The 18346-nt window shown below is 41.2% G+C and overlaps 1 protein-coding gene across 1 annotated transcript in view; it reads right to left on the bottom strand.

Annotated features, from left to right (window-relative positions):
* Window positions 1–196: 196 nt before the first annotated feature.
* The window catches only part of LOC122411814 (uncharacterized), a 68872-nt gene continuing 50722 nt past the window's right edge, over window positions 197–18346 (bottom strand). The window contains exons 5-6 of the mRNA XM_043420855.1: window positions 10237–10641; window positions 197–4323 (exon numbers count right to left, since the gene is read on the bottom strand). Of these exons, the coding sequence (XP_043276790.1) occupies window positions 4010–4323; window positions 10237–10641 (719 nt within the window). The 3' untranslated portion in view covers window positions 197–4009. The remainder of the gene's footprint in view (window positions 4324–10236; window positions 10642–18346) is intronic.

Below are 18346 nucleotides of genomic sequence, written 5' to 3' on the forward strand. Positions count from 1 at the left end.
ACAAATCAATTTTTATGACGAATATAATTTCTGGTGTTCGAGGTAGTCGAGGGGTGTTATTTTTTATCGCGAATTCATCTTTCAAAAATCCAGAACGAAAAACGAAAATAAAAATCAAAAGAATGGGAAAAAGAATGAATTGGAACTTTCAAAGGGGCTAGGAATGCTCAAATAAACTCAAAGGCATTTATAGACATGTTTTTCATTATTTTATTTATTTATAAAATAACTAAATGAATTTTGATATAATACAATACATGCGCTTTCACACTTGCGCATAGAATTCATGCGATACGTTTTGTTTAATCCTCGTGTTTTTTTATGTACTCTTATTATCCACTACAACGTATAACGTAACTAATGCAACTAAACAATAAATTCTACGCTTATTTTACGAAATCGTTGGGATTCGATCGTATAGAGTTATATTTATACATATTTTTGTTTTGTATCTCTGTTATCCGGTTGTGTGTGTGTGTGTGTGTGTGTGTGTAAACTCGAAAATGATCCCACCTGCTACGACAGAATCAGGTGAGAAATCTATCTCAGTTTTTTCGACCCAACTCTTTTGTATTTTCAATTGCTTTCGTATCAAATTTATATTATTATCGATAATTCGTGCTGCAATCAGCAGGATAATTCTTGAAGTTTGTGTATGGGTGTGTGTTTGTGTGTGCGTCTTTTCGAAGACAGGTATTTATATATATTTACACACGTTAATTAATGAACATCTGTCCTCTTTGCACAAAGCAGGCGATGCAACAGGTACTAACACTTGTCATTCTATCCCTCGATTATAATTGCATGTTTCGTCTTTCCGAATATTCTTCGATTACTCAAACTTTCTCGCGAGCAAAGAAATCTCGATCTGTTACATTAAAAGCTGCCTCCTCTCACAATTAACTGTTGATTATTTCATGAAGCGAGATTTGGTATTTTTCATTCGTCTAAGATTCGCTATAATTACATCGCTGCACAGAGGCGCAATAAAGGTCGAAGATTTTTCGTTGAAAATCAATATTCCAATTCTTACATAAAAATAATTACCATTCTTTTCAGCTTTTTTTTTAAAACGAAAAATAAAAATGTTAAAATTCAGATGAAAACGATTATTGTATGTGCTTTTACAAATCGATGGCGCTTTTACAAAATAACGATCATTGACAAATAATAGAAAATAAATTCTTTTTATTTTAATGCAACGATAAACATTTTGCTCGATCATATAATCCCTGGCTATTTCATTTGCAAAAACGTAATTGTCGTCAATGATTCTTTCATTCAGCGTCATCCACCGTTGACGTTCGAAGCTTATTTTCATTATTCATTACTCTTCATTCGCTCCGCATTATCGATGTACTTTTATATTTACACTTTTGTTTTTATATCCGTGCTTTAAAATTGTACATTATTATTGTTTTTTATTTTTTATTTTTTTTTTATACAGGATATACAAAATAATCGCGATATTGTATATTGAACAGCGGCGTATCGAAGCTGCTGAGGATATTAGGCGAGCAAAATAGCGAGCATAATTAGTAAAATTTCAGTTGTTTTTGTTCTCTCGCATTTTACGTATCCATCTTATTATTCGTCATTATGATAATTAATGCGTCCACTCTCATTCTCGAAATCGAGTTTTTTATAGGTCATTGTACAGTTGTTTCTCGTTTTCATCATTATAAATATTCCTTTTTGTTTGTTCGTTTGCAAATTTATATTTGCAGCATTAATGCAAGGCGACGACGTTCTGATATGTTTCATGTTTCGAGATAATTAAGGCGGAATCGGATAACCGGAGATCCAAATGATCCCATTTGTGGAACGAGAAAATAATTCGATCGTCGATCGTTATTTTTTCTGTTCTTTCGCTGCTGTTGCTCGCAACGTAAATACAAATTATTTTCATTAACGCTTTTCTTTTTATTATTGTCTCGATCGTCGACTCGTTTCGAGTTACCATTATCGTCCGTTATAGGCCGTGTTTTCGTTCAGTTTTCTTTTCCGCATCAATATTAGAGCTAAATAGTGAGAAAGAGAAAATGAAATATTTCTCTTGCTTCTTAAACCGCTCGATACTCGTTACCAGGCGAAGATTTTCGTCCGAGTGCAATAAATTAATGAAAAATCGGTCCAAATACACGATCAACGATTCAGCAAGTGCTATTTCGATCAATTCCTTGTTATCTCTCAAGTATTCTAAACTAATTCTCGTGCATATTGAATTCTCCTTTTTTTTCTGTCCCGCACAACTCGAACGGGATTTTTTTTCTCGAATAAGGCTTTCAATAAGATTTCAGTCGTTGAAAAACCGATCGAAGTTAACGCTCAGGATCCAGATTTGTTTAGTGAATTTTATGATTTTATTCTACAATACGAAAAATGTATTATTAAGGTTTAGCATTGGGCGAATTTGTCTTTCAACTCGTTAACTGATATCCCTCGCCCTTGCAAACGCAGCTCGTTCACATTTATCCCGCGAATTCATGAATAAGTGTTTCGTGTTTAAAAACGTCCGAGGCACGAGAACTCACGGTTCATATTTTCTTACGTCCTAGCAAACATTCAATATTTATTAAATGTATATAGATATACACAGAATCATGTGCACACGTATATATAAATATTTCTCATTTTCTCTCGCGATAAATTTTCAATATCCGTATTGAAGTATGCATAAAATAGTGCAATTAGAGAATGAAAATGCACGAATTTTATGCATACGTTCGTCGGAACGATATCAATATATTCATTCAATGTTCCATATGGATTTTTCTGCTGTAACCACAATTGTATCTCAAACACGTATCGTATTATCCCAACAAAAAAAAACGACTAGATCACGATGCTTGGACCTTCAACGTCAGATCCTTAAATGCTAAGGAGGGGGGAACGCGTTTGCGAGGGGAAAAACTTAAGCGCTAAGAGAAAAAAAAAGTTTCTAATCTAACGATACATTGATTAAACATCGTAATCGCACGTGACGAGATGATTTTTCACAGAGCACAAACAGCTTTCTTTCCCTTTTCATGACGCCCCTTTTTTTCTACCGGAACACGAAATAATGTACAGCCAAAATGGCAAACGAAGAGAAAAGATCCTTCGGGGATATTTTTCACTCGTAAGGATCCACGTTTCGATTTCAAGGTTGTGAAATCGACACATCGCGCTTCACCAGAATTCTCCGTTTGCTCGCGCATCCTCCCGAATCCCCCCGAGGGGGGAAACATTGAAATTTGCTCTTCTCACAACTTCTGGGTGAATTGCGATCGAGAGCGGAGACTCGAAGCGGAATAAGCGAGTGTCGATGTGCTTCACTTAGGAAACGAATCGATTTGCAACGTGTGTCCCTACGTTCGTCATCGACAAACCCAGATTGTTTGCTCTTCCCTTGAGACTTGTTATTCATTCGATACTTGGACCGATGGTCTCTCGATCTGTCTCGAGATCCCCCCTCCCTCCTTCACGTTAAATTCGTAATTCGCACGATAAATCATAAGTACACCTTGAAACTTCTGTCCCGAAGTGTCATCCTCATTGTTCCATCGAAATATTCTCCGCTTCCTCGCAATTCCGCTCCTTCCCAGTACTATATTCACGTTCTTTAGGATGATGAACACAAAGGTGCGAAATTTTCACGAGTTTGTCGTCCTCGTTCGCGCGAGCTGCTCGCGCGCTCGGAATCCCTGCGTCGTCAGTAACTTAAGTTTCGTTTCTTCGTCTCTTCGTACAAGTTCGAGGCTGGACTCGACGTAGCCTGGAATTCGGTTGACTGGTTTTCCGTCGTTTCACGTTCGATGCGATTTTTTCATCGTTTTTGCACACCATCTCGTGCTACAAGTCTCGAATAAACGTATACTTATTCGTCTTTCATATATAGCATTGTACATATATATAAATTTCTTCTTTCAACAGGATATGTATAGTTCGTGTGTCACGATTTCGATGAAAATGATTGGCTGCAACGTTTACGACGTTTACGACGCCCGTAGCGTCGTTTCGGCGAATCTCAGACGCTACAACCGGAAGTGACTTCCTCGCTGTTGGACTGATGACTCCACCTGCATTGATGACAGTTTTTTGGCTCCTCCTGGGCCGGTGGAACGCCGCCCGTCGCCCTGAGACCCTGTTCCAGTTCCAACAGCTGTCCCATGAAGTTCAGATTCGGGCTGATTATCGGTCGGGCGTTTTTCACGAGTTTGTAAGCCTCGATCATCGACAGACCCTTGTGTCTCATTATGTAGGCGATCGCTATTGTTGCACTTCGCGATACTCCTGCCTGACAGTGCACCAGTACGCTGCTCCCTGATTTTCGGGCTTCCTCTGTAACGAAAGTAAGGAAAACATTCGTTAGAGCACTCGCAGAACATGCGGAGATCGAGAAATCTCAACATTTTTGTAATCAATTTGGAGATTGAAGATAAAGCGAGGACATTTCGAGAGCCAATTAGCTTGGCGCATCCTTCGCACGGCTTCTTTGAATTCATTTGCCTACTACGATATTTAATTAAAGTTATTTCAGTTATCGGAAACTATTTAGTCCCGTGGGTATCGTCGGTAATGGATTAAAAGCGATTATTCCGTTAATTGACGAAGAGGCGAGCGAGTATGAAAAAAAACATATTCAGGATGTCAGAGGGAATTCCAACGTTCTCGTTAAGAATTGTTCGATTGGCGAGAGAGCGAGCGAGAGAGAGCAAGTAACGAGGGAATGATAATAATTCCTTTACGAGCCTCGTTTAATTGACTACTATGACGACAATGCGGGAATGGCCTTAACACAATCGATTCGCGTCACAGCTACGTTAGCCTTCTTCGAACCTCCACGAAGAAAGAGCGAGAGAGAGAGAGAGAGAGAGAGAGAGAGAGAGAGAGAGAGAGAGAGAGAGAGAGAGAGAGAGAAAGAGAGAGAGATCGGTGACCATGAACCCAAGTTTCGCATGATCATACAAGACGAGCGCGGAGTTACCCCAACAGCGGTCTCGTTGCCTGATTCACTCCCGAGATCAATTTAATTATCTATGTGCCGCTATCACTAAATACGTCTTGCGAAAGAAAGAATAATCATGCGCGACTCTCGAGTGTCCCCATCAACGCGAACATTCGATATTAACAACATCAAAACAAAATTCGATGAAATACTTTTAGAAACGCCCTTCAAATATCAACTCGAAAACTCTAATGTCAACTTAGAAGTTAGAACTTGAGTTTACTCCGAACTGTAATAAAAAACGCGAAAAGACACGAATGAGCATCGAATTTCAGTTTCCAGTTCGATTAAACTCAAAAATCAAAGAATTCATTCTTTGATTTTCTGTCCCGCGATATCGAGGGTCTTTATTAAACGTTCCGAGTCCAAATGGCCTCTCGAGTTGTCGAGGGTAAGACAAACATCGGTGACGACTACTTTGTTGGACCAGATCAATCCCGGGGAGGATTCCTCCCGCGCACGCAATAGCACCCATTTCGTCGTAACTGACAAACAAACCAGTAGTGTAGCCCAAACAGGCGATTAAATTACGTAATGTATGAGGGAGAAGTGGAGTGGGATCCGATGTAAAGGAAGGGGAGAGGCGATTTGAGAGAGGGACGCCTAATCGTATCAGAAATGAGTCACACTTTGTGTCGTACTCTGCTGGGCCATTAATACGCTGTCGTGTCGACAAAGCAGCTCTCGGAGCTCATTTGTACGAACGAAAAAATGTTTACGACGAACCCGCAGTATGAAAGTTTTTCAGGGAACTGCGATCGACTTTTGAAGATTTCTTATTTATCGAAATGATAAATTTGATGAGAATTCGAAGCTCCAGTTTCATTGGCTCTATCTCGGTTGTTTCGAGTTCCTCAAGAAGTTGCGAGCAATAAGGAAACTTCGTTAAGCGAATAGGAAATCAGTGACACGGATCTCGCGCGTCATTGGACGTTTTTATTATTTCTCGGTTAAGGAAATATTTCGCAACGCTATTTGCGCTGAGAAGTGTTTACCAATTGGAGTTATTGATTCAATCGCTTATTTATCGCGTTCGCGCTGCCGCCCGCTGTGTAATTGTGGGTGTTTGATCAGCGATCGTGGCAAACCGAAGGGATCAACTGAGCCGTTTAAGACGCGGAGATTGATGCGACTCAATCAATGCTCGCTCCGCGGGAAGCACTCGAGAATTTAACTCGCTGGAATTACTCGCGTATTTCGAGCGCTGCAACGCACCGAGGATCATCAAAATTACCAATAAATCATCGTCACCCAATCGAAGAAAGTCCGCTGTCGTTTGCGTGTCCTCGCGTAAGCTTCGACTCGAAAAATGTCTGGCTGGTGAGTTTGCCGACGAAACTATATAGAACGCGAATCAGAAACGAATCAACGTTTTCCCGCAAGCATTATACGATTTATATTGCATTTATGTACATGGAACGAAATGTATAATCGAGAAATTGGGGGACTCCTTAATTCGTCGGAAAAGTAAGGGTTGCCCTCGAGAGGTTTTCCGCTTCCCTCGCCCCTCACGCTCCTCGAACACACATAAACACACACTGCCCTATGCATACAAGAGTTTGGAGTATCCACGCACGTGTGTTTCGATGTTTTGTGGTGTAGAGTAACGTACTCGCTGATGGCGCACACTTGCGAGGCCCCGAGCATCTGGCATGAGTCAGAGTCGTGTGTCCAGAATGGGAAAAAAAGGACGGAGCCCGGCAGTGGGGGCAAGAGCAACAGAGGCCGAGGATCTTTCTTTCTCAGAGGCTGTGTGTTTGTCTGTTGAAGAAAAGCGTCACAGGGGTGGCGCTCGCTCAATTGACGGGTGGCACCCTCAAGCCCACACGGTTGTTATAAGCAACGGAATTGATGTCGAAAAAAGTGCTCCCTGATCGAGAAAAAATAGCTGCACAGAAACACTGCGCCGCTTTCTAACGTTCGCGTTGGAAAAGGCAAGCTTTTCCAAGGGGCGGAAGAGCGCGCCCTCAGGCGGTGTTCACAGGCAAGCGGTGAAAAAGGTGGTGCGAAGAAAAGTGGAAAAACGAGCATCATTGCTTTATTCGGCGTCTTTGAACGAACGATCGTCCAAATTGGGGCAGATGAGCACGAAAGTATCGCGAGAACTCTCGGAAAGGTATGAGAACTTGTGTAATTTGTTTACAATCGATTATCATTATGAATCAGTACACGAACGAGTTGAAAAAAGAATCAACATTATGCCGGGGCAGTCGATACCGTTGAACGTGAAATAGCGTAAAAACTGTGCGCGAAGGACATCGTCGACGTGGGCGATGAGTCAATGGGTTTACGGAGGTGTACTCCAGCGGGGCGATAAGCCGAGAGATATGAGCGCGGGAAACGCGAGAAGGTCACGCACCAATACGGGAGAAAATGGAAAAAAATAAACAAGAAAAAGGAATCGGCAAAAATGAAATGGGAAAGTCGAAGCCTGCGTCAGAGACGGAAGCATTCGCTGAGTATTTTTATTTTCAAGAAAGAAAAACAAAGTCGTGAAAAATATCGGTTTTCACGAAATAAAAAAAGACCCGACGAGCCCCCAGTCGTCGGAAGTTACGATAACCGATCCCAGTCACCGCGTACGTGTAACAGAGAACAAGAACGAAAAAATCCGCTTCTGTAAGCGGAGATTAATTGGATAGAAAATGCCAGAGAAAGAGTTGCAACAGTAATAGCCGAACGAGAATAACACGAGTTCATACGCCGTTGGTTCGCGCAGCGTTTGACGACGCAGTTCGGTATAACGGAAACGGGGTATAACCAGCCGTATCCGGTGGACCATTCACTCCTGTATACATGGGAGTATACTATATACACATTGAAAAGCAACAGCAGCAGTAGCAGTGGTACAAGACGAAAGGCTTCCATTCATGAAAGCATGAGTCAGAGACACGCTGCGTGTGTGCTACTCTCTGCAACGGTGAACGAGGGAACGTCCCTGTGTCCGAGCAAAGAGCTCAACCGTTCTCGTTTCCCCTCTCCCTTGTGCTATATATATAACAACAACAAACTTTCAAAGTATTTTAATGCTCTTTTCGATCATTGAATCACGCTCTTGGAAGTACGAAACTTGAGTTTTTTCATTTTTACTTAGGGAAGATCACGCGAATCTAATGGAAATGAGAAAAGTTCCAACTTTAAGAGGTGAAATTTGGGATAGAAATGTACACTGTGCATCTATTCTTGGAATTATTATAGGATCTACCATCTAGTAGACGATAAAACAATTGACGAAAATCGCATTTTTTGAAGGGTTATACACAGGCTCTTATGGCAGGCACGCTTCCTGTGCGACGATTCGGATTCCATGAAATAGGATTCTCCCAACCTCCCAACTTCAGAGAGCCAAAAACGAGAATAAGAAAATAAAATGTTTTTAGATATCAACGATGTCTTGAGGAAGCCTTGTTACTGGTGAAAATCACTTGGGAATGGAAAAGAAAAAACACTTACTTGGGTTAACGAGTAATAACGACATAAAGGGTGGACGGTTTGGCAACACCATGTGCCAGCTGGTTTAAAATATAGATATGCATACGCATATAAATAGAAAATGGCTGTTGTCACATTGTGCTTGACGATTTTACTACGAAAGTATTTGAATCGCCATCACTGTATTAAAAATTGATCAATCTCGAGAAATAAGTTACACATAATTTTAATAATTGCGAGAATAAATTTTAATCGATTCTTTGATCATCGAAATAGAGCGAAAAAGTTCAGTAGCTTTTTTGAATCACAAGAAACGTACGATCTTCCTTAAAAAGTTGATAGAAAGTTGCTCAATTCGTTCCAATAAGCCTTTTTAGCTAAATTCATTGCATCATCTGTTCCTCAGGCCATGAAAAACTAATATTGACACGAAGAAACTATACACAAAGCGACAACTCGATTCGACGCATTTGAAAATTCATTGAAAAATAGCACAGCCAATTTACGTCAGCTCAGGATTCCCTAATCATGAACACATGTAGGGCTTGTCATCGTGAGAAACATTTCGATGGTGCGAGGGATATCGAGACAACCCCAAGCTGCACTGGTGTGTGAAAATATGTGCGTGCGGGGTACGCGCATCGTCGAAAGGGGAGCCCCCTCACTTTCTCTCACTCTCTTTCTCTCTACCTTGCTCCCCCTTGATCTCGGCGAAATGTGCAACTGGTGGAATTCCGTCGGCCCGCAACCGTTTCCCTTCGGCAACCTCTGGGGTACGTTATGGAACTCGGTGCAAGTACAATGGGAGATTTGAAAGTCTATTTAAAGTGTTTGCCGCTGGGATCTTGCTTCCTTTTCCTGCATAATATTGATGGACGACTCGAGTGAATAAACTTTGACATTCGGCCAGCCGAAGTCGTCGCAGGCTCTCTCTTCAAAGGAATTTTCAAAGTCTTTCAAAGAGGAACACACACGATCGACGAAATTGAATGAGAGAATATTCGGATCGAATAATTGCTCGTTGTTTTTGGAAAGCGTTTAGAAATCGATTTTTTGACAAACTTTTAAGACTCGAAAAATTTAAGGAGCTCCGAAGTTTCTTTAACGACGAAAGTGGTCGAGAGATTATTTGAGAATCGCTCTAACGATGAGCGACGATGACACTCTCCTGGTCATTCTACTCAACACAATTGACTTATAAATATCGACAATGCTTTCCGATTGTGATAATAACAAGGGGGCGAAGAAAAGAGAGCAGGAAGCTGCGGATCCGGGCCATTAAGTCGTACCCCAGTGTCGGGAGACGGGAAAGCCGTTGATAGACCGAGAGCAAAGAGAATGAAGGGAATGTTTGAATGGTTCGTTGAAAAAAGGAACGAAAGAGAAAATAACAGCGTTACTCATCGCTGCAGGGGTCGCTGTCTCTTGTACCTACTTCAATCTCTGTACATAAGCGCATCGATCTATATTTACATGTGCTTCTCCGGAGCTTATATCTTCCCGCGGGTGTATAGTCGTACTCGGAATTAAAATTACTGCAAATTTATCTGTCGCGTACTTTAGAGGAAATCGCTACATATTTAATAATGCGAAAAACGAGACGGCGTGCCGATCGACGACAAATAAATAGCTCCGCGTGTAAAGCGAATGTGCCAAGCATTCGCGGAATCATGAAAACGGATTTATGGATGCGACGCCTCGGCAAGAATGTTCTCTACGGACGATCAATTTCCTAAGAATCTCTTCGCGTTTGTAATAATTTGAAGGAAAGCTCAAAGATGTGCGGGAACGAAATTCGCGCAAAGTTCACTCACCGATAAAGTCAAATGCCTCTTCGAAGTACTGTTTAAGATTCTGATGTCCCGAATCCGATGCTGGTATCTGTCGATAAGTGATGCCCCGTTCTTCGTGATATCCGGGAAGTTGTGAGGTGACGTTAAGCACACGGGTCGCTCCCAAGCCCCGCAGAAGTTGGAGGTCGGCAGCGTCGCGTCCGTTGCCGAGATACAGGAACGGTAAGACCCTCGATGCGGGATGATTGTCGATGTCAGCTGGTTGAGGGGTCGGTGGACTCATGTTACTGAGCACCGGACAACCCGGTCCCGGACTCGGACACCCGCTCACCGCCGAGTCACTCGCACTCGTGCTTCCACCCCCCGGTGGCAGAAGCGTGTCCTCGCAGAGATCCCGATGCCGTCGGTGAAACTCTTTGTGTCCACCTGCAATCGAGCGAAGAGTTCAATTTTATTAGACTATTTTAAAATTCGTTGAAATATCGTCGGTCACTGATATATTGAAATGAGAAATCGAATTTTGGCCCAGCTCTTGCATGAATATTAAATAAAATTTGGAGAAATCGAATAAATTATTTTGGAAGATTGAAAGATCGATGGGTAGAGCGTGAGTTAATAGGCTACGAGCCCACTTATAAATAGATGTATGCAAAGGTAGCGGAAAGCAATTTAGAATAGACGATTAGCGAGCGCAAAACATAACGGATGAGTAATTTTTAACGGAAGGGGTGCGACTGAAGAACTTCCGGATATTATATTCGCTGCTGGTCCTTAAAGTCGTGAGGAACGAACACGCATCGTTGATCCTTCGGAGGAAGGAGCTTGGTTACTGCGTAGAGGGGGATTGGAATCTTTGGCCGGAATCGAGTTTTTGAACGGTGGACAAATCTTGAGCTCGTTCATTTAAAACTCGGTTTAATCGACGTGGAAGGCGACGCACGAGGATACACTGTGATATTGAAAGGAGAATGAAAATGTCTCGAGGCACCAGGAAGTTCTGGAAACGGTCCTGTCGTCCTCGAGAAACGAGTCGAGGGGAACAACATGATTCACACCAAACGCGATCCTCGACAGCGTATACCGACGGCTCGTGTTGCCTTTGCCTCTGTAGCACACGGTGGTAATGTTTGCCGTTGCTGACTCATCGTCAGTATCGAGAGAAACGACTCGTGACAATCGACAAATGCACTGATACCAACACGCGTATAACTATATCCAAACTGTTCCTCAAATATCACAATGGTGCACTGCTCGTACAATGGAGTATCGATTGTCATAATAGCGATTGTTTTTTGTTTTTTCAAATAACATACTTTTTGCGTTTTAATCTTCATATTATTATTTATTGATAGAGGGGAATTGAAAAAATGATGGAGGGAAATGGCAAAAATTACATTCGTTTGATTGGTTTACATTTTTTTATTAGCCTGCAGGGTTGAGCAATTTTGAATGAAAGGTTTGTCAAAATGGAAAGGAATCGGAGTGCTGCGATTTGAAAATAAATAACTAGTGAGGGGAATCAAAATTTCGTTGGAGCTGCAAAAAAATTGTTGATTATATAGCAACGAGACAAGCTCGATCCCATTTTTCGAGATCTTCAAGAAAGTATGAAAATCGGAGAGAGCGATATAAATTCTATTTTTAAAAAATGTCGGAGTGTATTTTTGGCGAAATGTCTATATTTAGTGGGCGGGAGGAACGTAGCTCGAATTCCCATTCTAAAAGAACACAGAGTTTTAAGTATGGAAGAAAAGAGGGGGACATAAAAATGTAGCTGATGCACGATAGTCGAGGAAAATCTCTAGGCCATACACCAATGTTAAATGTGTAAGTGCGTGTGTGTGATGGAGGAAGAAAATGTGGGCTAAAAGTGTCTTCCTCTCCTGACCTGCAGCCCGCAAGAGGCTGCTGAAGCCTGGCTGGGTTGTCGATGAGTCACAGCATCAGAAGATTTTCTTGCTCTCTCTCTCTCTCTCTCACTTCGCCTCTTCTCCTTCCTCTTTCATGTATCTGTATATTCGTTCGCCCGTGTAACGACGTTTTCCTAGCTCTTCGCAGCCAGCTCGCCGACCAGAGAAACGACGAGGGAGTGGAGAAGAAGAAGAAGAAGAAGAAGAAAAGGCAGCAGCACAAGAAGAGAAGGTGGACTGGTCAGAGCCACGTATTTATGTATCTCGGTCCATTCTCCACCACTTCTATACTATGTTGTGTCCGAGAAAGACTCTCGGAATCATCAACCGTCTCGTTTTATATCCGCGTAAAATTCTCTTTCTCTCCCCATCTTCGTCTATTTTTCACTTCTTTTTCCCTTTTATTTTGCGTTTATTTTCTGCACCTCTCGCTGGCCGGGTCTATTAGCCTGGGTTCCTTCTGCCGCTTCTTTCTTGTTTCGCAGCCGTTTTCCCCCCTTTTTTCTCTTGTATTTTCGCACCTTGTCCACGCCAGGGTGACTGGCCCCGATAATGTTCGATTTTACCCTCGACACAAGTGTATATTTACATAAGGCCACGAATGCCTCGTCGATCGCCACGCAGAAATGTTTCTTCGCGATTTTTTCATTGTATTTCTATACAGCAGTACCTACTTCAAGGGCATGATAAATGAAAATAATATTTGATTTCATAATCATCAAGATTTATCTCAAAGTGCGCATATTTCCTGAATCAATTATTTATTTATTCGCATCAAGGTATATATATTTACGTTTTATTTAGAAGTAGGCAGAACTTGAGAAACTCGATTTTAAGTACTGGTTCTGGAATAACCACCGGTGAATAATGTCGACGGTAAAACTGATTACGCGTGTGGGATTGACGCCGCGAAGCTTGCAGAAGAAACGTGCGAAGAGGATGGAAATCTCATGGAACAAGATAATGCTCTTCGATTGAACTCGTTTCCATCCAGAAAGAATAAACAGCCATGGTGCTTCGGTATATATTTGATCAAACGGCTGGTGCTTGCTTTATTGAAACAAGTGGAATGAGAGTATCAGCAAATGAAGCATGTGCGTGTGAACAAACTGGGTTGCATCGATTCGATGTTGAGATTTTAACGTTGGACCTTTTCATTAACGTTTTTGACGCTTTTCAAAGAAATAAATTCAATCGTTTTATCTTACGTGGAAACAGCCGATAAATAAAATCGATGTTTCTTCATAGATGGAATTTTTTTCAGTTTGATTTTTGCAGATTCGTGCGTTGATTTTTTCTTCGAATATTCGTTTACTGGGATATTTACCATGGGAGAGTTTGAATGAAACTGTTGAATCGTAATAGATAAGCGGAGATTTGAACTCCATGGGGAGTTGGTCAACTGGATGGTTCGCACAATCTTGCAAAGTGGGTGAATGGCTGAGTAACTGCGCGAAACGTGTACAGGATGGCGTCACGAGATGAATTTCTCGAGTCAGCTCGACGCGCTTCTCTCCGTCTCACTGGCGTTCGAATCTCACATTATATCGCTCGTAGGAATCACCAAGAACTCTCTAGAGATATCTCGAGAGAATTCTTACGTTCAACCGGACAGTAAAAGGCTTCGAGAAATGTTCGCTCCAACGAACGAATGAGAGGAGAGCTTGAAAAATGATTTTACGATCGTGCCTTTACGTATTATCGTCATAAAGTAACATTAAAGTTCATTCATAAGCCTTCATCAAAAATTGTTCATTTTTATTTAACTTCGTATGAGCATCTTTGAAAAACAAGAAACTCTGAATTTGCGATGAACAAATCTTTACTGCAACACGATTTTCCAATAATTTTTTATAAAAAAGCAATTTTTATTATCCACATTCTTCGACATGCTGTCTAAAGAAAAATAATTGTTTACCACATCAAAAATGACACGAAACAATGATCATGCTTGGGAATGATTCATCACTCGCGAGTGTAACTTTTTTTCATATAAACCGTTAAAGATTTCTTTCGCACAGATTACTCCAGTTCTTTCTCAAGGGATAATTTGATATTTTCTTTTCATAGCAGTGAAATATTTCCCATTATACGAATCGAGGTTAGATTGCATTGCACGAGCGCGTTTTACGCGATTCAGATTCCTCGCGATCTCTCAATTTCATTCACGTTTTGTCTTGGTACAGATTTAATTTCACAAGACGTCGTGGCATGAAGATAATTGTGAGCGCCAGATAGATCAGAGAAAAAATGAGTCATCTCCCAGGAGAGAAGGAAACGGGACAGGGGATGCATTGTCAGAGACCGAGGGATTGAAAAGAGATGAAATCCTTCTGCCCCTCACCTCGATGACATCACTCGAGTTCAAACTATCCATACATTGTTATTGTAATATGCTTGTTTTAAATCGCAAACGAATTCCACGAGCTCCGGGTCAAAGATGGCTCAGAATTCTCATTGACTCATTCCCTTAGGACTTGACATTCCTGGAATTCGGATGTCTGGACGGAGCGTTTTTTTACAAGAATTTGGCCGGAGGCGTGACGTCGCGATTGATTTGAAGAAAAATCCAAAAGTGGGAATGTCGCGAGGGAAAATATTATCGAGAGTGTTAAAAATTGCGAGAAATTTCGAATCGCCAAGATGGCAAAAGTCTCGTTGCTTGTCGAGGTCTCGAAAGCACGAAAACTTTTCCCTGTTTTCATGAACTCTTTCGAGCTCAGTTTGAATGTTCCTCAGATAAGAATCTCAATTTCCCAAATTGGAGTATGGAATACGCTGGAGAAACGGAGGTGAGTCTGTGACCCACAATAACTGCGTAGATACGAGAATTCGTATGGGAACAAACGAGAAGAACGATATCCTGGTGGTAAGATCGTCACGCGGATAGAGGAACGAGAGTTTGTAAATTCTCTTGAGGAAACTGGATACACATTGAGTCATCCCCTCCTCAGGTCAGGCTTTTCCATACATCGCGCCTCGCACGTACAATTACGAAGCAGAAGAGATGAGTAAACTTCGTAGTACGACAGCAGAGTTTCGTATCTTTCTATGGAATTTCCCTCCCACAAAAAAAAGACAACATTTCCTGATTCAGTAAATTTTTGCGAAATCCCTCATTCTCCCTCCTTCCTCGCTTAAAGGCATTTTAACAAAAAAATAATGTTTTTTCATCGAATAGTTTTAGACCAATGTTTATGCCTCTTATTAAGGTCTTTCGAAGCTTGTTTACTCGTGAAAAAGAAACGAACGGAGAAAAAAATGGTGTCAGATGAGAGGCCATTGAATTTTGTATTCTCGATATTAATGAAAATCACTTTTGTTTTTTTAATTACAATGAAAAAAAAGAAACGATTGCTCTTTGCCTTCGTCTATCGTCTGAGGTTTTTTTTACAATGTAAACGAAACGCTCAAGGCACGACTGCTCGTGAGTCATCGTGTGTGTATCATGTGCTCTGTGGTCAGTCGTGAATCGTAGAGAGGGCGCTTGCTATTGAAGGCAATTTTTTCACGAATTCTCTTGAAATTTGTTATGTCAATAGCAGAAATGAGGATCAACGAATGCTTCGATCACCGAGTCGTTTATTTGAAAGACTCGAAAAATTGAATTTTCGCGGGAAAAAGGCCCAAAAAATCATGAGAACGATAAGAATCGACGTGGTGTTTATTTCTGCTGTGATCGAAATACATTATTCATTGAATGTGACAGTGCTTCGTGATCGGAAGAGTATCGAAGGTACATAAAAATGGAAAATTCTACGCCACTGACGATGCTAAATCGCTTCGAAACAATAATAACAATACGAGCGACATAACGTCACAAAAAAATTTCAGTGACATTGAACATGAGATAAAAAAAAAAGGAAGGACGATGGAATCGATCAAGAAGCATAATGTTTACGCCAAGTGATTAAACGAATTTCGAACATACCCCAAGTTTCGAGATTGTCGAATGGTCCAAGCCGAAGTACGAGGCAAGGTGCTTGTTTTTTAATCCTCATGTCGCTGCTTTACGATTGTCTTTCACAGGTAATCACAAATCGGTTGAGAGCAACGAACCGATTGTCAAAGTTCCGTTGATTCGAATGGCTGTTTGTTGTTGTGTTTTTGTACACGATATTTTCGAAAAAGTTTGAAATTATAATTTATAAAGACTTAACGAAACGGTTAAATGTTAAATGGAAATTTTCACATTTCAATGAATGAGATAACCGAACGTCGATTTTATTTTCCGATGGAATAATTCAGTGAGCTTGGAATTGGAAATTTGTATTCTTATTCCGAAACGCTTCGCAGTCGTTTAATGTGCTCTTCGTCGAGCGTTAAACTCTGTACTGGCGTTAGATCGAGTCGTCCGGCTGCCTCGATGTGTATACCGTTTACTACTCGGTGAAAGAGCGAGAGAGAGAGAGAAAGAGAGCGAGAGTAAGAGCGATAGATCGAGAGAAGGTTCGAGTGAGACGAGACGTTGGCAAAGAGAATTTACACGAGACTCCCGAGCTCCGGAATGAGTCACCGAGGCCACAGCCGATTGGACGATTCCCTTGGCTACGTCACGCGTACGCCAAGAGAGAGAACGGGGAGACCCCCATCGTGTTGTAGAACCTCGCGAGACGAAATATCACGAACACAACCGAACTTTCTCGCGCTTCTTTGACCAATTCTATCCCCATACTTTCCACGCTTTGCCACATTTTTTTTCCTCTCCTATGCCTTCCTTTTTATTTTATTTTTATATTAAAGTCTAGTTCGTAAGGCCATCCAGTGGCCTTTCTTACAGAGGCACGCACGACTTCAACCCTTCGCTAACCGGAGCGACCTTGCCCCGCGGAAGCATTGCTCGAGCAAAAAAATACGATTCAATGTCGATTTATTTATGTGACGAATTTAATAATGACGCCTCACTCCAGACTTATCGGATAAAAACGCACTGCCAAACTCGAGATAGGTCAGGGATCAATAAAATTGTGACGCAAGAATTATCATTCTTCTTCCCTTCATTTTATACTCACGACACACACTTTTTTCCTTCGGACTTACTTTTTTTGGCAAAAGCTCAAATTTGTATTCTCAATGATACGGGAGAAAAGATTTTTCTTTACTCCTGGGCTCGATCGAATTGAATCCTTCGAGGGAAACGCTTCGCAACAAATTTCTTTCATTGCCAATCCACACGAGGCTAAAATCGATGAAAGATTTTAGAATTTTTCTGAAATTCGCGTACATTTGCCTTCAATTTTTTCGAATTTTATCCCGCTCGTGGAATTTTCGAAAATTCCATTCATGATAAATCGAAATTGAATCGAAACGTCAACAGTTTTCTCATTGATTGTTTCAATATTCTGCGATTATCCGCTGTTTTAAATCGTTTTTAGATTTTTGGTAAATTGGAAACTCCGAGGCGTCGTCATCTAATGAAACCACGAAAAATGAATGCGCAATCGGCTTTTCTCTCGAGTTCAAAACGCAGCCAACATACGGACGTATCCTCATTCTTTATTTCCATTGCCCCTTTTCTTCTCTTGATCTCGATGCAACGCAACGTGAACAAATTACAGCTGTGGTTTTTCTTGGTCGTTGATCAATTACAAGCGCGCAAGAGTGAATAGTGCGCGTCAGTTTGTCGGTCGTTGAGGCCTTTTATTCTCCCAGGTTCTTTCTGGGCATTGTCAGAAATCGCCAATGACTCACAGAAGATACTTTCAGACCTGCTGTACACCAAGCGTTTATGTACAGTTGTGCTCTCTCAATAGATCCAATGAATTTCATTGTCTATTGAGGCAGATCCGTCGCTTTTTTCCCTCCGCTATTCTTTGTACATAAATCATCATCAATGCATCCAGAAAGTTGTACAAATGACCTGCTTTCCACGAATTTCATGGGGGTGCGTGAGGAGTCAATATAACATGAATGTTCGACACGATTGTATGGTTCCCGTTGATATTGAAAATCTTTGAAAAATAATGAAAATTAGGCGCTGTCATTTCGGCATGAAAAAACGTTTGTTTTGACGTCGCTTTTTTTTGCACGAGGAACTTATTCGTGTGATTTTTGGCTTCGACAATTTGCAGCTTGAAAAAATCGTCGTCAAATTCTTCTTTCTCAAAATCTGAGAATTCGTATTTTCCATCGTTTTTCATATCCTATTTGCTTGTCATTTGAGTAATGAACGCCTCACGATTCTCGTCGTGGATCAATTAATCATAAAATCATTGTAAAAA

Source organism: Venturia canescens, chromosome 6 (assembly GCF_019457755.1).
Source record: "Venturia canescens isolate UGA chromosome 6, ASM1945775v1, whole genome shotgun sequence".
Classification (NCBI taxonomy): Eukaryota; Metazoa; Arthropoda; class Insecta; order Hymenoptera; family Ichneumonidae; genus Venturia; species Venturia canescens.